Below are 23988 nucleotides of genomic sequence, written 5' to 3'. Positions count from 1 at the left end.
TCTGTCTTGTGAGTTCCAGCCCCACAGTGAGTATAGAGATTACTGAAAAATAAAATCTTAAGCAATGCCTGGGTGGCTCAGTCGGTTGAGCATCTGAATCTTGATTTTGGCTCAGGTCATAACCTCAGGGTCCTGGTACCAAGTCCCTCCCCATGTTAGGCTCCATGCTCAGCAGGGACTCTGCTGGAGATCCCCTCTCTCTCTCTTTCCCTCTGCCCTTTCCCCTGCTCATGCTCGTGTACTCTCTCTCACTCAAATCTTTTTAAAAATTAATTATTAAAAATAGGGGCGCCTGGGTGGCTCAGTGGGTTAAGCCTCTGCCTTCCGCTCACGTCATGATCCCAGGGTGCTGAGATGGAGCCCCACATCGGGCTCTCTACTCAGCGGGGAGCCTGCTTCCTCCTCTCTCTCTGCCTGTCTCTCTGCCTACTTGTGATCTATCTGTCAAATAAATAAAATCTTAAAAATAAGTAAATAAAATTAAATATTAAAAATAAATAATTTATATAATTTAATGTTTAATAATGGCTGTGTTTAGTAAGCGGTTTGTAAAAATTCCTGGAACCACTCTTGTGAGCCTGTTGGGATGGTTCCAGACTCTGCCCCGCCCATCCCCCAAAGCCTCCCCAGCAAAGGCCAGCCGGCCCTCCTAGACTTGGTCCGTTACCTCTGCCCCGACCTTTCCTAGGGTGGACGTGGGGCCTCCTTTGGGTTCCCACAGTCATGTTCGCTTCTTTCTTTCATGGCCAGTGAAGGCTAAGCTACCTCCTTCACTTTCTAGCTTTTTTTCCCTCTGGGTGGCGGAGCACCAGGACCAACTATCTCGTTCACCTCTGAATCCCTAGGGCTTCGAAAATGCCTGGCAGATAGAAGGCACTCAATCAATGTTCATGGAATGCAACCAGGAGGGGCTGAGGAGCCTTGCAGAGGGACACTGGGGGAAAGAGACAGGGTTAGGGAAGTGGGGATCTGATGATAGCGACTTCATTGGGGGCTCAGAATGTCTGGGAAGACCGGGTAAGAATGTTCCCTAGCTGTTGGGGAGCTTGCAGGTGCTTGCATGCAAAGGCACCACTCTGCCCCCAGAAGGTCCAGGCTCCCCCATCTCCACCGTCCTTAGTCCAAATTTCAGCTGAGTTTTCTCTTAGCTCCCAGGACTTCACAAGTAATGTGTAACAGAGATCCCTGGTCTTCTGTGACCAGGTTAGGGGACACTTTGTCTTTGGTAGGCAAAGGACCAAGAAGGTTCTCTCCATTTCACTGAGAGGAACGACTGAGATCCAGGGCTGGCAGGTGTCTGACCCAAGCCCTAGATGTCCCAGGACTTCCTCTTCAGCTATGAATTCCACAAACCTGGCTAAGGGCTACAGGCTATCTTGTTCCCCAGCTCATTCTGTCCAACACCCCTGCCTACTGACAAGACAGTCCTCTCTCCCATGGAGGGGCTAGATAGTAGAGCTCTTCCCCTCCCTTCTGGGAAACAGCTTAATTAAAGGCACCTCACGTTCCCTGATCCACCATCACCTGCCCCTCCTGCAGTCTAACCTGAATCCCTTCTGCATTCATGACATCACCTTTCCTTCCCAGAAAGGGCCCTTGGCTCCCACCCTAGAAGTGACCTCACTAAAGGGCTGTTCTCCACCCCCTAGCTGCATGGCAGAGCCAGGGCCTGGCCCAACCCAGCTTCTGTCTCTGCAGTTCCTGAAGGCTGTCACCAAGAAAGGGCAGCCGGCCTGCTGGAGCCACCTCTCCCATCCTTGACCTTTGCCTGGGATACACCTCGTCTACCCAGTCTCCACGACACATACACACACCCCATCCTGGAGCCCAGGCTCCACTGTCCACCTGTCCAGACTCGCCCGCCGTCCTGCTAGGTGACACACCCAAACTAGTGAGTCCCAGGTGGTTGAATGTCTCACTCAAGTTAGAGAGAGGAACAGAAAGAGGGAGCCTGAGGGAGCAAATGCCCATGGCTGGCATCCCTTTCTCAGCTTGGGAAGTTCATGAAGGACCCCAGGGCCCAGGTCACTAAATGCCCCAGTTTTATGAGTGGGCAAAGTAAAGCCATGAAGGACTAGAGAACATGGGCCCTGAGACCAGCCCAAGGCCTCAAGGGTGTTTGTGGAAGGACAGGGCTGGATCTGGGGCTGGACCCCATGCATAGTCCCCCATCTCTGCCTCCTTGTCACAGACTTAGAGGGTTCCCCTGAGGAAGCTGGGTTCCAGAAGAGTCACAGAAGGGTCCCAACTCTGGTCAAGGACAACAATGCCCAGCGGAGTTTTGAGAGGTTGGACACCTCTGAAATTACTCCCGGCTCTGAGCTGAAGGGAGGAAAACAGGGGCGCCTGGGTGGCTCAGTTGTTAAGTCTGCCTTCGGCTCAGGTCATGATCCCAGGATCCTGGGATTGAGCCCCACATCGGGCTCCCTGCTCGGCAGGATGCCTTTTTCTCCATCTCCCACTCCCTCCCTCTGCTTGTGTTCCCTCTCTCACTCTCTCTCTCTCTCAAATAAATAAATATAATCTTTAAAATAAATAAATAAATGAAGGAAGGAAAACCAACGGATGGGTCACTCCGTAATCGGGATTTCTTACCAGTGGCATACTAAATGGGGACAGGGTGGAAGCAGTCCGAGCTGGGGACAAGCAGGAAGGGTGTATCAGCAGCAGACAATTTAAAAACAGTAAAACTGATTAAAAGCAATTTTTTTTAAAAAGATTTTATTTATTTATCAGAGAGAGAGAGAGGGAGAGAGAGCGAGCACAGGCAGACAGAGTGACAGGCAGAGGCAGAGGGAGAGGGAGAAGCAGGCTCCCTGCCAAGCAAGGAGCCCCATGTGGGACTCGATCCCAGGACGCTGGGATCATGACCTGAGCCCAAGGCAGCTGCTTAACCAACTGAGCCACCCAGGCGTCCCTGATTAAAAGCAATCTTGCTGCTTCTCATCACCAACAACAGTAATCCTAAAACAATGTCAGATGGGATGGACCACTCCCAGAGCTCCCTCCCACTGTTCCTAAATACAGATTGACCCTCGATTCTGGTCTATCAAATCCACAGTATTTCTTTGATCATAAGACAGTTTCACCTCCTTGGTAGAATTTATGGGTCCTTTTAGGACATCTTTTTCTGAATGTCTGCTCCTATGCATATTAGAAATATTAACCAGGGGCACCTGGGTGGCTCAGTGGGTTAAAGCCTCTTCTGCCTTTGGCTCAGATCATGATTCCGGGGTCCTGGGATGGAGCCCTGCATCGAGCTCTCTGCTCATCGGGGAGCCTGCTTCCTCCTCTTTCTCTCTGCCTGCCTCTCTGCCTACTTGTGATCTCTGCCAAATAAATAAATAAAATCTTAAAAAAAAAAAAAGAAATATTAACCAATTCTTACAAGAGTATTAGATTTATTTGTCATTCGTTCATTCATCAACAGCCATGGAAGCCCCACCATGGTGAGGTGCCTATTTGCAATGGAGAGCTAGTTGCAGTCCCAGAGCTGGAGGGATTCCAAGGCACACAGGGAAGATGGTGAGTAAAATAAGAAGGTACAATGCAGATAGCAGAGGCAGTAAGCACAGAAGCCTGTGGGAGTTGAGAAGAGGGGGACAGAACCGAGTGCATGGAGGAAGGGACATCCACTTTAACAACTGAGAGGTGAGAAGGAGTTAGCCAGACAGGGAAGTGTGGGACAGAAAGGATCATTTTCCCCAGGAAAAGGGACAACTCATGCAAAGGTCCAGAGGAACCATCACCCAGAGAAATTCTGTGTGGCCAGAGGGGGGGAAGCACGGTGATGACAGCGGTGGCTTGAACCAGATCGTGAGCCATCTTGTACTTGCTCCTGAGAGTGATGGTGAGCCACTGAAGGGCTGTAAACAGGGGAATGACAGAGTGGATCAGAGTATTAGAAAGCTCAGCATGGCCGTAGGTTGTAAGGCATGAATTTGGGTGGGAAGAGCAAGAGTGGAGCAGAGAAACTTGGTCAGGAGGCAGCTGGGCTTGATGAAGGCAGGAAGCCCAGGCTGCAACAGGGAGTGGCATTAACTATGGGAAAGGGTTTGGGCTGCCCTGAAGTGCCGCAGTGTGATGGACTGCGGGAGTGCGGGAGCAGGAGGTGTGGGTGACTCCGGGTTTCTGGCTGGGTAGTGCCCTGCTCTGAACCAGGAACAAAGAAGGAGGGGCAGGTTTAGTGCATAATCAGGTCTTGTTTTCATATTTCTGATAAGAATTGCTCAAATTCGCGTTGCTTTTTTCAATGTGCCGTCACGTGTGTGAGGGTTTTTGGTTTTGCTGATCAAGGCAGCCCCCAAAACACTCTTTCTGGATAGGAAGGGGTTATTCTGAAGAATTAAGATGAAAATTAGTGAACAGTCCCCAACTGGCTCAGGTGGTGAAGCATGCCACTCTTGATCTCAGGGTTGTGAGTTCAAGTCCCAGGGTGGGTGTAGAGATCAGTTAAAAATGAAATCTTTAAAAATAGAAAAAAAGGAAAAAAGTTAGTGAGAGATGTGGTCCCAGAAAAGTACATTTCATTAACTCCATCACACTTTACCAGTCATTCTCTCCTTCAGGTCTGCTACTGAGAAATAGACAAGTAGCCTGGCCTCCTAGGATTGACAATCTAGTAAATCAAAAAATAATACAGGGCTATAAACTACTGACACTTTCACATAAAACATTATTCTTGCCTCCTTGCTGTTGTTGTTTTATAAAGATTTTATTTACTTATTTGGAAACAGAGAGCATGCACATAGTTGTCGGGGGCAGGGGAGCAGAGGGAGAGGGAGAAGCAAACTCCCTGCTGAGCAGGGAGCCCCCAGCCAGGGGCTCGATCCCAGGATCCTGAGATCACGACCTGAACCCAAGGCAGCCGCTCACCAACTGAGCCACCTAGGTGCCCCTTGTTATTTTTACAAATGCATAAGTTTTATTATCAAAGTGATAATGATAATCATAGATAGGTGATAACTACAAGAAATAAAAATAAACTACTCACAATTCAGAAACCACACAATACCTATTAATCCTTTCACTCCTTTTCATGCTTTGATCTTTCTGAGTACTCTGTTGATATAACTGAAAACAGTTCTGCGGATGCCTGTTCATATGATGCCCTTTTCACTGAATGCTATGGTTATAGAATAATGAACTCTTCAAGACCATGATTTAAGTAACTAAAAGTCAGACCACACTTTATTTCACCTGTCTTTTCAACTTTTAAAATTTATATATTTTTCATTCATAAATACATATTTGTATTTCAATGTTTCAGTGGTATAGACAGCATTGCAATGAAGATTTTTGGACAAAGGCTTTGTGTACATCTCTAGTTATTTTCCCAGGGATAAATTCCCAGGGATGAAATAACTGGGACAAAGAATATAAGAAACATCCAGCTTTATTTTAACACTTTTTTATTTATCTCTTAAAAATCATCAGTTTGGGAGCACCTGGGTGGCTCAGTGGGTTAAAGCTTCTGCCTTTGGCTCAGGTCATGATCCTGGGATTGAGCCCCACATCGGGCTCTCTGCTCAGTGGGGAGCCTGCTTCCTCCTCTTTCTCCCTGCCTGCCTCTCTGCCTACTTGTGATCTCTGTCTGTCAAATAAATAAATAAAACCTTTTTTATTTTTAATAAATAAAATCTTTTTAAAAAAAATCAGGGGGTACCTGGGTGGCTCAGGTGGGTTAAAGCCTCTGCCTTTGGCTCAGGTCATGATCTCAGGGTCCTGGAATCGAGCCCTGCTTTGGGCTCTCTGCTCAGTGGGGAGCCTGCTTCCTCCTCTTTCTCTCTGCCTACTTGCGATCTTTGTCTGTCAAATAAATAAATAAAATCTTTTAAAAAAAATCATCAGTTTGGGGGCACCTGGGTGGCCCATTTGGTTAAGCAACTGACTCTTGGTTTCAGCTCAGGTGGTGATCTCAGGGTCTTGTGACTGAGCCCCACATTGGGCTCCACTCAGCACAGAGTCTGCTTAAGACGCTCCCTCTGCCCCTCCCCTTCTCTCTCTCTCAAATAAATAAATCTTTTCTTTCTTTCTTTCTTTTAGATTTTATTTATTTGGCAGAGAGATACAGCAAGAGAGGGAATACAAGTAGGGGGAGTGGCAGAGGGAGAAGCAGGCTTCCCTTCAAGCAGGGAGCCCAATGTGGGGCTCGATCCCAGGACCCTGGGATCATGACCTGAGCCGAAGGCAGATGCTCAACAGCTGAGCCACCCAGGTGCCCCAAATAAATAAATCTTTAAAAACACACACACAGGGGTGCCTGGGTGGCTCAGTGGGTTAAAACCTCTGCCTTCTACTCGGGTCATGATCCCGGGGTCCTGGGATCGAGCCCCGAGTCGGGCTCTCTGCTCAGCAGGGAGTTTGCTTCCCTTCCTCTCTCTCTCTCTGCCTATTTCTCTGCCTACTTGTGATCTCTGTCTGTCAAATAAGTAAAAAAAATAAAAAAATAAAAATAAAAATAAAATAAAATAAAAATAAACACACACACACACACACAGCAGTTTAATGGTGTAAGGTGAGGATCTAATTCTTGCTTTCTGGAGATGAGAAGGGATCTTCTTCAGGTACTCCCCAGCCCCCTCACCTTAGCCCCCAGCTTCTCCTACCTCCCTCAGAGAGCAGAAGAATGAAATCAAGAGGTTACCTTACAAGTTGCAATTCTCTTTGCCCTAATTACAAGGAAGTGTTTTTCCTTGTTCTGTGAGTAACTAACTTTCTCTAAGTGTCCTCACTTTCTGATGAGTAACTGGAAATGTGCTTCTCTGCTTGAACTTTGTCAAAATAGCTTGTGCCAAATCAGCTAAAAAACCCTTGAAATGCCCAAAAGCAAATAAAGTGAAAAGAGAGACCAAAACATGACAGAGAATGAACGTTAGTATGTATACAGCAGTTACCACTGTATCTGGTACTGTTAAGTACTCAATTAATAGTATTTATTCACTCAACAGACATTCACTGAGCCCCTACCAGAAGGGAGGCACTGTGCCAGGCTCTGGGGACTGGCAGCAGCCTAGACAGACAAGGTTCCTGCCTTCCCAGAGTGTCCTTCTCTGGTGGGCAAGACAGCCTTCCGATTATACAAATAAGCAGTTGATCCTAAGTGTGATATGATAAGGTACTGGGGGGCCATGAGAATGTATTATAAGGGGATAAATGACAGTTTGAGGGGGCATCAGGGAACTCTAAAAGGGAAATAATAATCAATTTAATAAATGGAGATTTTGGGGCGCCTGGGTGGCTCAGTGGGTTGGGCCGCTGCCTTCGGCTCAGGTCATGATCTCGGGGTGCTGGGATCGAGTCCCGCATCGGGCTCTCTGCTCAGCAGGGAGCCTGCTTCCCTTCCTCTCTCTCTGCCTGCCTCTCTGCCTACTTGTGATCTCTCTTTGTCAAATAAATAAATAAAATCTTAAAAAAAAATAAAATAAAATAAATGGAGATTTTATGGCCAGGCTGGGTGGAAACATTGCCAAATGTCATGGGTGCAGGTAGAGAAGAGTCAGGGTTTCCTGGCAAGGCTCCCGACAGTACGCTTTTGATACCCTAGGAGTAAGTGCCAGGCCCCCAGGTCTGGCTACCCTAGGACTGAAATGAAGCCAAGTGTCAGGGCAGAGCGTGCAGGGAAGCAGCATGGCAGTCCCAGCTAGGGAAGCCCAGAGGAGGCTGGAGACTGGAAAGGCCGGGGCAAAGGCTTCTAGGCACACATGTTGAGGATATCTATACCAGAGGGGAAAGCCCATCTGGGGACCTAGAAGAGGAGCTAGAGAGAAGAAGGATGTTGATGGTAGCGACAGCGGGGAGGCAGAGATGGACAGTGCTGGTGAACCAACAGAGGAGACAGGGGAGCCAACTATAGTCCAAAGACTTAAAGGTGATGGGCAAAACTGGGACAGGTGGTGGAGGGTGTGGTGACAAAGGTGATGAGGACGACAGGGACAGGTGGTGACATCAGGGTGACAGGTGAGATGGGAGTGGAACTAGCCAGTAACAGGTTTGGGGTAGAGGCAGTTGATAAAGAAGACAGGGTTGGTTCAGATAGCAAGAGCCTTGAGAACGAGGAGGGGACAGGGATGGTGGCTTGCTAAAGAAGGTAACACAGGGATGGGAACTGGGTCAAGTGGCAGCATGGTTAAGAAAGGACCAGTGGTTGTGATGCAGGGGTGATAGTGAGGGTGACAAATGAGTGACAAGGTCAGAGATGAGTGATGACCATGAAGGTGACCCAGGGATGACAGGAAGCATGAGTGGTGATGATGTCTTTGCTGGTGGCAAATTAGAGACACCCACTCCACTCCCTCCTCTGGGCCCATTTCAACACCAGAACTGTTTCTTGGGCCGCAGGTCCAATGACTCAGTACCACGCAACAGCCTGGTCCCAGATAAGATCTGCAGGCATAGCCAGTGCCAAAGAGGCTGGCTGGATGCCCTCCCCGGCTATGTCCAGGCCTATCAAGGGACCTAAGTATGGAACCTTAGCGTCATCTCTGCCTCCTCCCCCCCTGGGTTCACATCCATACCAATCTGATGTCCATCGAGAACTACTAATCTTCCTCTCCTTGGAGAACACAACTTTTGCCACAAGTGCCCTAGCCAGGTGTATTCCACTAGAATCTGCCACAGCTAACCCCATTAAAAGTTTCTGGGGCTTCGAAAGTTTTGTCATAACCATTCCCTGGAAAGAGAGAGAAAGGAAGGTGGGCTTCAGGATGGGGGTGTCTGAATAACCCCACCCACTCATCCCACAAATATTTGTTGAGCCCCCTGCAGCATACAAGGGGCTAGCTTTTCCAACCAGACCTTCGGTTCCTGTCTCCATGAAGCTTGGTCTGGGGAATAGATATGTCAATAGCAGTCATCATCATCATCATCACCGAGAGAGAGCGTGCTATTCCCTTGTGATGGGGGCTGGGGTGGGGAAGGGGCTACAAACTGCTTTTCAAAACCTAAGGAAAGTGGGTCCCATTAAAGGAAACCTCGGACCCTGAGCTGGTGACCCTTTTGCCATTTGCTCAGTTGAATACTTGGGCAAAACAAAACAAAACTGAGAGTATGCCAAGGGGCAGAAAGTGAGGAGGGGAGATGAGAAAGTTAAGAAAACCGGGGATGTGGCCAGAGGCCAGGAAGCTGGATAGGATGAGGTGCTGGGACAGAGGTGCCACCGTGGAGAAGCCAAGGCCCATGTTCCCTCTTCCCTGCTGGAAGGCTTCCAGTGAGGCTGATGCTGTGGGAGAGAGAAAGGACCTGGGTGCTAGATTAAGCCTCACCTGAAGTTTCCTCTGACTTTTCAGTTATGTAAGCCAGTGCGTTAGCGCCGTTGCCTACACCACTTTGAATCAGAATTCCACTTTTTTTTTTTTGCATCCAGACACTTCCTACCTGGTATCATATGCATCGTGTTCATTCTGGCACTCTTGCTACCTTCCACAACCTGGCACAAAAAAGATCCTCAACAACTATTTGATGAAATAATAAACAAGCAAATGAATGGAATAAACCCAAGACCTCTGGCAGAAACACCAGAGACACTACATTACACACGAGACAGTTCCAGGAGCCCCTGGGCGGAATTTCTATGGGTCTGCCTGATCCCGCACACCTCCAGAGACTCCTACAGGTCCCCCTCTTTCCTGGATAGGCTCAAATCTCTGGGACAGCCCAGAGCTTAGTCACTTTCTGTTTATCCCCAGGCAGATGGGTCTCTCTAGGTTTAGAAGCTAAAAGGGGTGCCTGGCTTAGACAGTAGAGCATGTGACTCTTGAGGTTGGGAGTTCAAGCCCCACATTAGGAGTAGAGCTTACTTAAAAAAGTAAATGAACAGGGCGCCTGGTTGGCTCAGTGGGTTAAGCCCCTGCCATCGGCTCGGGTTGTGATCCCAGGGTCCTGGGATTGAGTCCCGCATCGGGCTCTCTGCTTGGCAGGGAGCCTGCTTCCTCCTCCTCTCTCTCTCTCTCTCTGCCTACTTGTGATCTCTCTCTGTCAAATAAATAAGTAAAATCTTAAAAAAAAAAAAAAAAAAAAAAAAGGTAAATGAATAGGGGCGCCTGAGTGAATCAGTGGGTTGGGCCTCTGCCTTCAGCTCAGGTCATGATCTCAGAGGCTTGGGATTGAGCCCCTCGTCAGGCTCTCTCCTCAGCAGGGAGCCTGTTCCCCTGCCCCCCTGCCCGCCTCTCTGCCCACTTGTGAGCTCTCTCTCTGTCAAATACATAAAAAATAAATAAAATCTTTAAAAAAAAAAAGTAAATTAATAAAGCTTGTAAAAAAAGAAGAGAGAGAGAGAAAAAAAAGAAAAAGAAGCCACAGCTGTACTCTGAGACCAGGGACCCCTGCCTGGGTGGGCCTATGCAGTAGCTTTGTCCAAGTCACCTGTACTTGAGTCATCTTGCAGTGTGGAGGAGCCTTCACAACTATACTCAGCCTCCTACTGTGTAGACTGCCCAAGAAGATGTGGGCCCATTGACTGCTGGGGTTGAGATGGCCCTTGCCATCTCGCTGTCTCCTTGCCTGGGATTCTAAACTTCAGTGAGACGGACAGGAGGCTCTACTAGCTAGAAATGGAGAGTTTTAGTCAGTCCTGCTGTTCTCTTACTCAGCCAGTGTTTGTCAACAGCTACTGTGTGCCCTGCTTACACACTGGGACTCTCAGCCACATTCTTTAAACCTCCTGCCTCCTGAACCGTGGCTCTGAAAATCTGGGTTGTGACCCCAAAACCTAAAGGCTTCTGAACTCCACATCCTGACCAACCCCACATCCTGTGACCCCGATCTCTCTGTCCCCAGTCTCTGCACCGCCTCTGCCCCCCAACACTTTCAGCTGCTAGATGCATCCTTTGCCTTTGCTGCCCTCATCCACAGATGTGTGGCCCCTGGAGACCCACGAGTAGGAGTGTATTTGAGTGTGAGTGTTGGTAAGTGTGCGTTTAAGAGTAAGTGAGCATTCATGACTGTGAGTGTGTGTAAGGATAAAGACATGGAGTATAAACATGGTGTCCATACGATTATGTGCATACGTGAGTGCACATAAGTGGTTCTAAGTATGTTTGAGTACCTGAGTGCCTGGCTGAGTGTGAATCAGAGTATGAGTGTGCATGCATAGGTATAGATGGGTTGAGTAAGGATTGAGTGTGGGGGTGCTGGTGAGTGAGGGTGTAAATGATGTGTTTGTGTGAGTGTAAACACAGACCCTGTCTTCCCCAGGCACAGCAGACATACCTTCATGTGTATGTGGGCACACATGCATGTCTAAGGGCCCAAAGTGGCTTGCGTTCAAACCCTTACTCCCATAAAGAAAAGATTTTTGTTTTTTAAAGATTTCATTTATTTATTTGACAGACAGAGATCACAAGTAGTCAGAGAAGCAGGCAGAGAGAGAGGAAGAAGCAGGAGAAGCAGGCTCCCTGCTGAGCAGAGAGCCCGATGCAGGGCTCCATCAATCCGAGGACCCTGGGATCATGACCTGAGCTAAAGGCAGAGGCTTTAACCCACTGAGCCACAGGCACCCCTAAAGGGAAGATTTTATCCACAGGCAGGGGTCACTCTCCCCTTTCCATTCCTGACATGGAACTAAGGATCCATATCTATGGATCCATAAGCTAAAGGCTGCCTCTACCAGGAAAAGAGCTCTGTCTGACCAGCAGCCTGCCTCCCAACTTGGGCCAGCCCACCTCCTCCCCTCCCTCAGCCCATTTCCGGCCAGGCCCTGGCAGTGACCCTGAGCAGAGAGGCAGAGGATGAGGGAGGTGGGTGGACATTCCAGGGGCGCCCTTGGCTATTGGGGGGGGCGTCTCCGTAGAGACAAGAGGTGGACCATGTCCAGATGATTATCGGGGCTCTCAGAGTTCTTTCTCCCCTCACCCAGCCTCTCCCAGAGAGGCCTCCTTGGTCCTGAGAGCAGTGAGGAAGCCTGGCAAAGGCCTATCACTAGTCTCAGGCTTCCAGAAAAACTCAGAGGGTAGAGGATGGTGGGAATACACCACAGCACCACAGCAAGAAATTGGAGCTGATCAAGGTGATTAATCTAGTTAAAGGCTTTGTCCCCAGAGAGCTCTAGGGATGGGAAAGGTAACATTTACCCCTTTTCTACACCACACCAAACCTCATTCTGACAAATGAAGGGACCATATGGTCAAGGGAAGAGACCCCAAGATGAATCAGGTGAGTCTCTTTAAGCCTACTCATAACCTCATCCCACTGGCAAACTTGGCCAGTGCCCTCCCCATTGGTGCCTCCTACCCCGACCCCTGGGGCCTGCTGGGCTTTGACAGTATCCAAGACTCTTTCCCTACTCCCAAAGCTGCTGGAACTCCCAGTGCGCTAGTAAGAGCTAGCAAAGGCCCCCCTCGATCATGCTAATTGTCCTGGTCTGCCTCATTCTTGAGTAGCTGAAGCAAGCCAGCAGTGAGACCTGAGGTGGGACTTCCTGATAAGGTTGTGAGACAAGATTAGGAAACACAGATTGGGATTTTGCTTCCCCCTGGGATTCAACCTCCCCAGGATTGACTCTCTTCCCTGATCCCAAATATACCACCCTCTGATCCCCTAATTCATTGTTACAACCACTCTCAACCCTTATCAGCTTCCTGAAGCCCCACAAGATGGTAGAGAAAGTCACCTCTCCATTTCTCAGAAGCCTAAGTTTTCGGGAGAAGAGCCGGGGTGGGAAGGGGGCTCTGGCTTCCATCTCCCCTCACCCCAGTCTTCTCAGGGAAAGCTGGGTCCAAGAGAGTTGGAGGGACTGAAGCTAGACCCCTGGCTGACTAAGGCCTCACAGATGGCTAACAGCCTGGAGCTGGAAGAGAGGGCCTTTAAAGTCAGGCGTTTCTCTCCAAACCAACCTTGGCTTCACACATTCCCTCCCCCACAGTATACACGGAGCTCACAAGGAAGCATGAGAATAACAGTCATAATAATATTGTTTTACATTCTGTAGCAGTTACCTCTGCATCTGGCATTGTTGTATATAGACATTACTCACTTAATCCTTACCTCATGCAACCCGGTGAGGGGCTGTTACTATCCGCATTGTACCGCTGAAGAAACTGAAGAGCAGAGAGGGGGACTCTGTTGGGGATCCAGCAGGAACAGGGTATCCTCAGAGGGCCTCGCTGACGTGAGCTTGTGGATGGGACGACGTACAGAGGCACCATCAGTGTCAGAGGAACAAACTAGCCTGAGGACTGAGAGCAGGCAGCCAAACAGAGCAGTGTTACTGGGATGCAGTGAAAGCTCAGGAAAAAGTGTGAAGGCCCTGCCCTCTGGTTTCCTGCCTATGTCTCCAGTTTGCCAAAGCCAAGGTAAGCTAGTAGCAAGATGGCCCAGGGGGTGCACTCTACTCCTGCCTCCTTCGACATAGAACAGGCCAGAGATTACATGTGGGGGAAATAGAGAACTCCACATGCCTAAGGTCCCATAGCTTGGTAGGGCTGGGGAGCTGGACCCGAAGCCTTGCTCCCTGAGCTATTGCAAAGTGCTGTCTGGGAAAGGGGCTGCAGGCAGCCATGTTAGGGGCAGGAGACTGGATTCTAATGCAGGCTTTGCCGCACTGCTCTGAGATCCTGAGTGAGACTCTGGGTCTCAGTTTCCCCTTCATGCCACTCTGGGACAGCCAAGGAGCCAAGAGACCAGAAAGAGCTCTGTTCCCACTGCCACTCTCTCCTTTACCTCAAATAAACCTGGCACCAAAGGCTGAGACCTCAGGTGATACTGAGTCCCAGAGGAGGCCACCCCCAGCTGCTACCCACTTAGGATTCAGAGGAGTTCTACAGTGAGCCCCCCTTCAGTCTCCCTGAGGGCCCCAGTGCCTCAGCCTCTCCTCTCTTTACACTACCAGCATTCCCTGGCCCACAACTCGGGGACCCACCCCAGCACAGGCTCCCTCCTCCCAATGAGGCTTTTCAGGGCCTTGCCTAGGCTAGCACCCCCACAGCCCCTTCCTTGGAAGATCAAGGGCACCTCTGGCCTCTGGGGTCTCTGCCTGGGGTGGAGTCGTCCCTACTCTCCCCTTCCCACCCCACCCAACTCTACCCCACCCAAGCTTCCCCAAGCCTGGGGGAGCCCCACCCAGGTTTTCAGACAAACAAAATCAAGGGGAAAGAGTTAGCAACAAGGAGGGAGCTCATTACCAGGAATTAAGGAGGAGGCATGCCCTGGGGTCAGACGAGCGGGACTGGGCTGGCAGGAGAGTCACTCCTAAGTAAGCTGTACACAGAAGGGCTGAGGTACACAAGATGTTCACTTAGAGGTACACAAAGAAAGACCCAGACACAAAGAGCCAGGCAGTGACAGAAACACAGAAAGGGGCAGAGACATGGTCGGCCAGAGCCACAGACCCACAGAGACATAAGAAGATACTGAAAGCCAGCCACACCCAGAAACACTGAGAAATGCACACTCGCACATGTGCACCCACACAGGCAAGCACACAAGGAAACAGGAACCGAGCTCAGGTTTCAGGGAGGCTGATTTCTATACAAACAAGTTAGAACTTTAAAGAAACACAAGTGACTCCAAAGTGAGCGGTGAAGAGGCCTCAAAGGAGTCGAGATGGAAGGACCGAGCTGAGGTGTGGGCTGTCTACCCTCTGGCAAGGTGATACTCCCTCCAAACCCACCCTGGAAAGTGGATTAAAATACTTTCCTAAACTAGATGAAGACATTTTTTTGACTTGTTATCAGCTAGAGCTATTGAGAGGCAGAGCCTGGACAGGAGTGGGGAGGGCGGACGGTTCCCTCCCACGCCGGGAGGGGTCGCAAAACGCACCTGGACAGGAGTGGGGACGGGGGACGGTTCCCTCCCACGTCGGGAGGGGTCGCAAAACGCACACTGCTGCCCCTGCCAGCCCCTGCCCTGACTTCCTGCTCGGGACCTAATCAGGCCCCACCCCTTCTCAGGCCCGTCTCACCCTCCATCTAACACATTCTTTGGGCTGCCCGTTCCCCTTCACCTATGCATGTGACCCTCTTGTTTCCCTTTGATCCCTCTTGGAAAGGCCCCTCAAGTCAGAGCACAGCAAACCATCACCCCCATTCCTCCTCCCCGTCTCAGAGAAATTCAGAAGCCGTGGAAAGAATCTGAGACGGAAGAGGATGTTGAATTCAGTGACCTTTAAAAAACAGCCTTCAGCATCTCTCCACCACCACCATCCCTTCCTCCCCAATTCTGCTGGAAAAATCTTAAGGTGACATTTATTGACTATTTGCTCTCTGCTGGTCACTCTGCTAAGTGCTTTTCATGACTTAATCTTTCACTACCTCCTCGACTCGGTATCTCCCAATTCATAGGAAACTGAGGTTCAGGGAAAGAAAAATGACCACCCCAAAGTCAAACTGCTAAAAAGAAGCCAGCTGGGCTTGGAATCCAGGTTTGACCACTCTTTAACCACTGCACCATAGGGCCTCCCGCCCCTCTCAGGACTGACTGGTCCAGATCAGCTGCAGGATTTGAGAAGGTTTGGGGCATGCTGGGGAGGACGGCAGGTTAGGGGCACCAGAGGCAGGACTGGTGTGGCTGGAATGAAATTCTGAAACCACATTCCCCTCCCAAGGGTGGCCCTTCCTCCCCCCAGGGCCTGGGAAGGGGACACTCCCTCTGGCTCAGGTCTCTCCAACATTCCAGACACACCTCTTGGGAGCTGGGGACCAGGAGGGGTTGGAGACCTGAGATGGAACTGCATTCTCCCATCGCCACCTCCCCAAGAGTCTTCTTGGCTGTGTGGTCCTGCATTTGCCACCCACCCTCTCTGGACCAAGTCCCCTCATCTATGACGTGGTTGGGGATCACCAGCTTCATCTCTAAAGGCCACATTTCTCCTGCCAGACCCAGAGATCCTCTGGCTGCCATGGAGTTAACTCTGCAGGAGGCCTAAGCTTGGGGCCCCGCCTTCCCTTTTATTCCCAGTGAAATTTGAGGAGTAACTGTTAAGGAGGTAGGGAAGGAGAAGGTGAGGAGCAGCACACGATTTCCTCACAGAGCTTCCTGGGCTCAGGTGTGCAGAGCCCCTTGCCTCCGAGGGGCTGTCCAGATAACCACCATCAGTGGGCCCCATGCCAGGCTTACGGGCAGCAGAAGTGTTAGACTGAAGAACTGAAAAGAGGGGGAGGCGGGATTAAATGTGGTCCCTGAGTTCAGATGACTGACTCTAGAAAATAGTGGAAGGGTGGAAGAGCAAGGATGACTTTCTGGAGGAGGAGATGCTAGGGAAGACCAGGAGTTGTTCCGAAGTGAGCACTTTGGAGCAAAGGTCCAAAGGGAGGACGGCACAGAAGGGAACCGAGTCGTCTACGGGCGACGGAGCGTGGTGAGAGGGCATACAGGGACCACGGGCCCGGTCATGGGGGTGCTGGTTGCAGGAGTGTTTCGGGTTGTGTCTGAAGAGCAGGCAGAGCCATGGACAAGCCGCCCACTTCAACAGTGGTGTCAGAAGATCCTTCATTGCTCCTATAGAGTCTGGCTGGGGCAGGCCCAGAGCCAGGGAGGCCGCTAAAGGGGCTGTGGCAAAGGTCGGGGTGGAGGTGATAGAGCCTCAACAGCAACCTATAGATGATGATTCAGGGCCATGGCCTGATTGATTGGTTTCCTCCAGCAACAGGAAGCTCACTACTTCCTAAACAGCAGTCCTCCTCCCCTTTGACCAGCTCTACCCGAGAAAGCCTTTTTCTCTTAAGCCAGGTTCAAGCCTGCTTTCATGGGATGATGGGTGGGTGCAGGAGTCAGGAAGGAGGGGTGCCATTCATTGTGTAAGAGGTTGAAAGCTTGGGGGAAGTGTGAGGCCACTGCGTTCAAACAAAGTCTTGGTGAAGAGGCTCTGACCTGTCTGTGGGACTGATTCCTGCCTCTGACCCTACCAGCAGGGCCCCCAAGTACTAGCCCTAGGCTGGTGCCCTGGCCAGGTGAAAACACCAAGCAGGGGTCCTAGCTGGTGTTTGTGGCTGAACCTAGTGAAGCACCTTAGTCCAGTGCTTAGCACTTTAGCCCCAGAATAGCAACAGAACAAGCTGGGAGAAATAAGCACAACTGGCAGTTTTAGGCACACATTTTATTGTTTTTTTATATAAAAGGAGAAAAGAGTACTTTTTTTCAGTGTAGGATTAAAGGAGTAAAGACCCTATTTTAAGTAGAGTCTCCCAACCCCCATCCCTAAAACAAACATCCGCTGTATTTAAAAAAAAAAAATCAAGCACGAGAAACTTACGACCTGGACTTCACCCCCACCACCCTTATGCCTACATTATGACAGAATTATGTTCTCTGTTCCTACTTATATACAGCCAGAGCTCCGAGCTCCACACACACCTGGGCTGTGGCCTCCTCTGCCCCACCCTCCCTCCATATTCCCACCCTACTTCCCCTAAAATCTAGAGAAGTCCCCTGCTTAGAAAAAAGGGCACATACACACCCATACTCAGCACAAATATATCTGGACCCTTCTCCACATGGAGCCTCTGAAACATGCAGACCCCTCGCACTTTTCCTCACTCACTGATGGCAGGGACACACTGCAGACAGACCCTCCCCTTCCCCCGGGCTCCTCCCACAGCTAGTATCCTTTCCACTTGGTCCCTTGCCCTGAAGGTCTTAAAAACCACACACACACACACACACACACACACACACGCACACACGCACACACGCACACATGCGCGCGCACACACACAGCCCATTCTTTTTGTGAAACTAAGGGTATGTTGGCCCTACTCCCTGTCCCACCACTGCTTAAAGACAGTGTCCTAACAGCCCATTTGGGGAGGGTCCTGGAGAGAATCCCCAAGGGGGCTGTCCACTGGAGTGGGAGGAGACCAGGAGCTTCTCCATCTGGGAAGGGGCCGTGAAGGCTTCTAGGCAGCAGCCCCTGCACAGTCTGTGGGTGCTCGAGGGAGGGGGTGGGGAGGGAGCCCCTGCCCCACTCAGATCTGCTCCTTGTGCTTCACATGGGCCAGCTTCACATTCTCCTGCTCAGTGGCGGGCGGAGGCTGCTCCAGGTGGCAGCCGATCATGAGCTGGTACACGAAGACGCCCGCAATGGAACCCAGGAGTGGAGAGACGATGGGCACCCACCACCAGTGGCGGCCAGTCCTGGGGACAGACAAGAGGCGGTCGGGGGCGGGTGGGGTAGCAGAGGGGGGTCAGGCGAAGGCAGGCTAGGTGGGGGCGGCACTCACGTGAAGACTTCGGAGCCCCAGCCAGCAATGGCGGTGAAAAGGCGGGGACCGAAGTCCCGGGCGGGATTGACAGCATAGCCCGAGTTGAAGCCCATGGAGGTGCCGATAACCAGAACCACCAGACCCACAGTGAAGGCCTCCAGGCCGCGGGGGACGGGGTTGTTGTAGGGGTCCACGATGGCCAGCACGCACACGATGAGGGAGGCGGTGCCAATGAACTGGGGAGTGTGGGGAGAACAGGGTGAGGAGCTACCCCCATCCCACCATCTGGTCCTTCCTCTGTCCTTGGGCTCCCAGAGTCTTACCATTTCCCATATTCAGCTCTTTCCAGCAGGGGTGCTAGAATGTGATGGAGCACAAGGGATTCCCTGGAGAACTGGCTAAAGATGCCAATTCCTGTTTTGTAAGTACCTGTCGCCATGATTGTGAGGTAGGTGTCCCCCAATCCCCAACTGAGAAACCCTGCTGTAAACAGGGAGTCCCGTCCTGCCACCCATGAGCAGCTGAGCAGCTTGATCCTCCCCCGTGTTCCCAATTCCCTGGCCCATACCTGGTCGAAGAATCCATTGACCATGTCCAAGTGTCCCGAGGGGTAGGTGGCAAAGATGCCAGCTGTGCCATTGGGGCCCGAGACCACGAGCTCATTCTTGGCAAAGTCCCAGATTGCATCTGGTGACAGATCAGACAGATCAGAGTGAGTGAAGGCAGAAGCTGACCTGCTCTTCCGTCTCCGGCTGGACCCACCCCCTCCTGGGGGATCACAGGTGGGGTACATCACTGCTGTATTACTCAGGAGCCTGTGGAGGGGCAGGGGGTGGGCGGGTGGACAGCCTGGGACTCTATTGTTGTCCAACTTGTTTCTTTCCCCTTATGCCCCCCACCTTGGGCCCTATGAGGGAGATGAGTGAGTCAAGAGCCTGGGGCTTGGGCAGGTCCCAGCTGTCTATCATCAAAGGCCGGGTGCCAACAGGTCCCAAGCAGAGGGAGGGAGGTAGTGGAGGATGGCAGGGTGGGGAATGCTCACCGTAATACAGCCCAAAAACAATCCCAGCGCCCAGGAAAGCTCCTAGTGTCTGAGCGAAGGCATAGATGGGCAGCTTGATCCAGGGCTCACGCGCCAAGAAACACATGGCAAAGGTCACAGCAGGGTTCAGGTGGGCCCCTGGGCAGAGGAGAGATGGGAGCTATTAGTCACTGTAGCTTGCCACAGTGGGGAAGCCAAGATCCCTAACCTCCCTAGTCCCCCTCTCTGGCCCTCATAAGCAGGGGTGCAGAGAAGGGTTTTCCTGTACCAGATGATAGGCTGGACTACGTAATAGGCCAACCTCCAATCATTGGATTCCAAGGTGAGAGTTAAAGGTTCGAAGTATTGAGTTCCTTCTCCATTCTCCTCTTCCAAAGGCTCAAAAAGCTAAGCCCACAACTATGCTTTGTCCTTGGGAATGTCTTCCACCACCCCCTTCCCCAGCTGGGTTCCTTGTGGGAATGCCATTTGAGGGTCAAGAATGAAGGGGGAGAGCAAGTCCTTACCAGATACCTGGCCAGCCACAAGGATGCCCAAGGTGACAGCGAAGCCAAAGGCTAGGTTGATGGTGAGGAAACCACCGTGGGTGCCCCGGCTGAGTACCACCTGGGCCACAGAGCCACAGCCAAACATCTGTATCAGGAAACAGAACCAGGCAGGCAGAGAGTGAGGCCCAGCAGCTCTCGGATTCCAGAGGAAATGAGTGAATTCCACCACCTACCTCCACCAGCTGTCATCTGGAAGACTTCGGGGAAGCCCCTTCTCAGGGGAATCCAACCCACACCCCTCCTGCAACAACTGTACCTGGCAGATTAAGCAGACATGCCCTCCCACCCACAATGCAGTCAAATGCTCTACCCCTGAGCTATACCCCCTCTCCACCCACAATGCCCAAACTTTAACAGGGCCCCATGGAAGGGACTGGAAGCACAGTCTACAACTGGAAGCCCAAAAAATGACTGGACCATCTTCTCTGACTTTTTCGGAATCTCCGTAGGAGTGGAGTACAGGGGAGCAACTTTCACCCTAGCAGTTTCTCCTGCAGCCCGTCAGGCTCGGCTCACTGATCCCCCACCTACACATGCCTCCCTCCTTGTCCCAAAGAGCTTAGGGGTGGGGGTGGGGGCTGTCTTATGGCACAGAGAAACAGGGAAAAAGGCCAAAGTTAGGCCCCTGCTCCTGTACCAGAGCCTCGTCTCTCCACCCACCCTGACCTCTCCACCTTCAGGGGTCCAGGTTCCCTACTCAGATGTGGAGGTCCTAAGACAGTATCTCAGTGGCCCCTCTCACTAGAGGCAGCAGGGCAGTGCAAGTGCGCAGACTGGTCCTAAGGTTTCAGGCAGTGATGGGGAGATTCAAGAGGACTCAAGTTCCTGATGTCCCACAAGTATAGAACACCCTGTTCCTCTTATTTAAATGTAAAAATGCTTCTGCACCAGCCACAAAGAGCTTTGCCCTGAGCCTTGAAGAGTGTTCCTTAAAGCTTACTCCAGCCCCTGCCCCCCATTTCCTCTTCTACTTCCCCATAATTAGGTGCTCTGCCTAGCCAGTGGGCAGCTCCCAAGACTCGTGCTAAGGGCCCTTATCCATTCAGATGGGTCAGTGTCCTGCTGTACTGAGCTGTTAAGCATTTTGATTATCATCCCTCCGAACAGCCAAGAGATAGTGGAGAAGCCAGCGGCAGTGATGATGGGCAAAAGTGTGGAGGCAGGTGAGAGCAAAGATCAGAGACCATGAGTATGTGGGGGGTGCAGGGGGGCACATGGGGGTCCAGGGCACCCTGCCCACCTTGGCAGGCCCTGACCTCAGCTCGAGTTTTCCTGCCTGAGGCCCAAACCTGGCTTCAACCCAGGAGACCTTGGAGGAAGAAGCTGTCAGATCCAGTTCCACCACCTTGGGGCTAATCTTCCTCTTCCTCCTCCTCCTCCTCCTCCTCCCCCACTCCCTGCCTTGCTAGGTACCCCCGAGAAAGGGGCTCCCCTCATCCCAAGGCCAGCCCTGATCTTGCCACCACAGGCTCTGGGTCACCAGCCCACAGAGGTATGCAGGCAAGCCCCCCACCCACCACTCTGGGGTCTCCCAGGCCTAAGCCCCTCCCCTCTAGGCAGCCTTTGAGGTTCTGTTTTTCACTGACACCAGATGCCTTACACTCACCTGAGCCTGAAAGCCTTCACAGAAGTAACACCCTCCTTTTGTGGTTGAGGATCAGCCAAATGATCCTGGGGCTCAGAGAAAGGTCTGACTGCTTCTTTGTGGGAGAGGCTAACTGAGATGTGTGAGGGGTTCTGGAAGCCCTTCTATGAATGTGGAAGATGACTTCCCCTGTCCTGGCTGCTCTCGGACAAGGATGTCCTGGACAATCAATCAGATATGGAATGAGGGACACAAGACTCTGGGACAGGACAATGAAAAAGCACCTGCCCCTTTTCCCTCCCCTTCTTTCCAGGGGGAAAGGAAGATGATGACGGTAGGGCCACTAGCCCTGTGAGGGGCTGTGGATGAGGGCCCCACCTGACTTCTCCCTTGCTCTTCCTGGAAGCCAAAAGTGAGTCTAAGACCTCTTCTCACGGGGCACCTGGGTGGCTCAGTGGATTAAAGCTTCTGCCTTTGGCTCAGGTCATGATCCCCAGGGTCCTGGGATGAAGCCCCACATCGGGCTCTCTGCTCAGCGGGGAGCCTGCTTCCCCTCCTCTCTGCCTGCCTCTCTGCCTCCTTGTGATCTCTGTCAAATAAATAAAATCTTAAAAAAAAAAAAAAAAAAAAGACCTTTTGTCACCATGGAGCCTGCTCCACCACCGCCACCCATTTGGGCCACCCCAGTCCTACCTACCTGCCTCTATAGTTAAGCTCCTAGTCCACAGGGTGCTGAGTGGTCTACAGTACCTACAGTTGGAGCTGGGGCAAGGAAAAGAATAACCCATTCACCCCATTAAAGCAACTGAACCCAAAAGTAACCCAGAAGAAAACAGGTGTAACCACATGAGGGGCTGAAAATCAGACAGCAGGTGGGACAGGAAATGAAAGACTGTAAGTGGTGTGTCTGTCAGACCCAAAAAATGCAAACAAAGTCATCCAGGAACAACCTAGAGACGAAAGTGGTGTAACCAGGAGTAAATGGACTGGGGAGTAACCCAGGCAGTGAAGTGGCCTACTCAGAAAACCCACAAACTCAGAGGCTGAGTTAGAGGGTGGGGAGTGATCAGAGTGCTTGGGCACAGAGAATGATAGCATCTGTCTGGATGATGGACAGAGTCTGGTCCTGGAGCAACTCAGGACAGAAGAGTGACTTTAGGGACACCACATGCTCTGTGCCCAGGGCCCACCTGCCTTCCACGGCCTCCTTATCTTCTGGATCCTCCTTTCTTCCAGCTCTGCTCTTTTCACCTGTGTGGCCTCCGCCCTCTGCCCCCACCCATGGCAAACTGTCCTCACACCACAGGAACTTTTGGACTTTCTGGAGCTTAATTATTCATTAGGGGCCAGATATCCAGGACCCAAATAATCTAATACTGGCCCATTTGCCAATGCCTCCACTGCCTTCCAGGGCTGAGACTTGGGGAACCTGGGAAGGTGAGGACCAGGAGAGGACCCTGGGGGTCTCAGACTACAGGGGAGACCACTGCCCCCAGCTGGTAGGCTGGGGCCCTAGTGAGAGGGCCACTGATCAGAGCTCACAGTGGGAGTGACAGCTGGCATTTTGGCAGAAGTCAGAACTGCCGTGATGGGGTTAGAGCAAGGGTAAGACCACTCTGGAATGGGTCAAGGTGAGGAGCAAAGCTGGGAGAGGGGTGGCGCCTGCCTTAAAAAAAAGCGCCTCCAGTGTGAACAGAGGGGTCGGGGAGCATGGGGGCTGGAGAGAGAAGGGCCTCTCCGGGTCCCTCCACTCACCACGAGGATGAGGGTCCCCAGGCACTCAGCCAGAGCCTGGCGCAGCAGCCGGTAGCGGATATGGAGCATCTCCCCGCAGCGGGACACCAGCTCCTTCTGTCGACCCATGGCTGGAGCTGCACCGGAGCGGGCGGGACGGACTCTCGAGCGCGGCGGGCCAGCAGCAGTGGCCCGAAGCGCCGGGTGGCGCCCTTTATAGGAGCTGGAGGCACGCGCCCCGCCCGCCCGCCCCGCAGCCCCGCCCGCTGAGCCACGAGCCCGCCCGAGGTGTGGGCAGCCGCCCCCCAAAGCTTGCCCAGGTAAGCTGGTGGGGACGCTGGACTGTGGGAAGCTGAGGAGGAAGGGAGGGGGCTGCGGGGGGCTGTAAGGAGCTTTAGGGACGACGTTGCTCCGGGAGGGCACTTAGAGGAGGAGGCGTGTTGGGGGCCGAGGGGATTGCGCGGGTCGATTGCGGGGAGGTAATGGTGGGGTACAGGCGGGTGCGGGACCGTGGCTGGGGAGCATGCAGCCGCCACTGGAGACCTTGGAGCCCCACAGTCATCCGCACGACCGTGCCAGTGAGAGAGACGGGTCGGAAAGGAAAGGATTGGCCCCACCCAGCTCTGCAGGGTGGCGGGCCCCAGCAAGTCCTCCTCAGTCGGGGGCTGGGGGGATGAGGCTGTGGGCCGGGAAGGGTGATGAGACCCTCCCCTAGTCCGGACTTGGGTGCGCTCACAGAACATATATTGAGCGTTCATGGGCCGTGGTTCCTTGTGCTGACTACCTGTCCCATGTTGCATGTCCTGACCAGCTCTGTCCACAGCTGTGTCCACACATGACATCTGACCTGTGTACCAGATCGCACTTGGACATTTCTCATGGCTGTTCATATGCCTGTCCAACCTGGCTGGCTTAACTCCATTTGCCACACGTGGACCTGCCTGT

General features: G+C 52.1%; 2 protein-coding genes across 3 annotated transcripts in view; both read right to left on the bottom strand.

The window, feature by feature from the left end:
- Positions 1 to 14854, bottom strand: part of AQP7 (aquaporin 7) — a 43336-nt gene extending 28482 nt beyond the window's left edge. The window contains exons 1-2 of one of the 2 annotated variants that reach the window (XM_059142073.1): positions 14755 to 14854; positions 12982 to 13172 (exon numbers count right to left, since the gene is read on the bottom strand). The gene's annotated coding sequence lies outside the window, so the exon portion shown is untranslated. Of the gene's footprint in view, positions 1 to 12981; positions 13173 to 14117; positions 14371 to 14754 lie in introns of those variants that run through there. The other variant, XM_059142072.1, reaches the window with a different exon arrangement.
- Positions 14855 to 17008: 2154 nt separating this feature from the next.
- Positions 17009 to 23240, bottom strand: AQP3 (aquaporin 3 (Gill blood group)). The gene is made up of 6 exons (XM_059142718.1): positions 23065 to 23240; positions 19683 to 19809; positions 19177 to 19314; positions 18703 to 18821; positions 18153 to 18370; positions 17009 to 18066 (listed from the first exon to the last, which is right to left on the bottom strand). Exons 1-6 carry the CDS (start codon positions 23170 to 23172, stop codon positions 17898 to 17900), a joined length of 879 nt encoding a protein of 292 aa, XP_058998701.1. The 5' UTR covers positions 23173 to 23240; the 3' UTR covers positions 17009 to 17897.
- Positions 23241 to 23988: the final 748 nt, after the last annotated feature.

Source organism: Mustela lutreola, chromosome 12 (genome assembly GCF_030435805.1).
Source record: "Mustela lutreola isolate mMusLut2 chromosome 12, mMusLut2.pri, whole genome shotgun sequence".
Taxonomy (NCBI): domain Eukaryota; kingdom Metazoa; phylum Chordata; class Mammalia; order Carnivora; family Mustelidae; genus Mustela; species Mustela lutreola.
Note: the sequence above shows the minus strand (reverse complement) of the source record. Positions and strands in the feature narration are given on the sequence as shown.

Bases quoted from the DNA above. Each gene is read 5' to 3' on its own strand.
- AQP3 (XM_059142718.1), bottom strand. From the start codon at position 23,172: ATGGGTCGACAGAAGGAGCTGGTGTCCCGCTGCGGGGAGATGCTCCAT. The intron at 18,822-19,176 runs GTGAGCATTCCC...ATCTGTCACCAG, and splicing joins TGTTTTTGGGCTGTATTACG to ATGCAATCTGGGACTTTGCC. The intron at 18,371-18,702 runs GTATGGGCCAGG...CACACTCCCCAG, and splicing joins TCAATGGATTCTTCGACCAG to TTCATTGGCACCGCCTCCCT.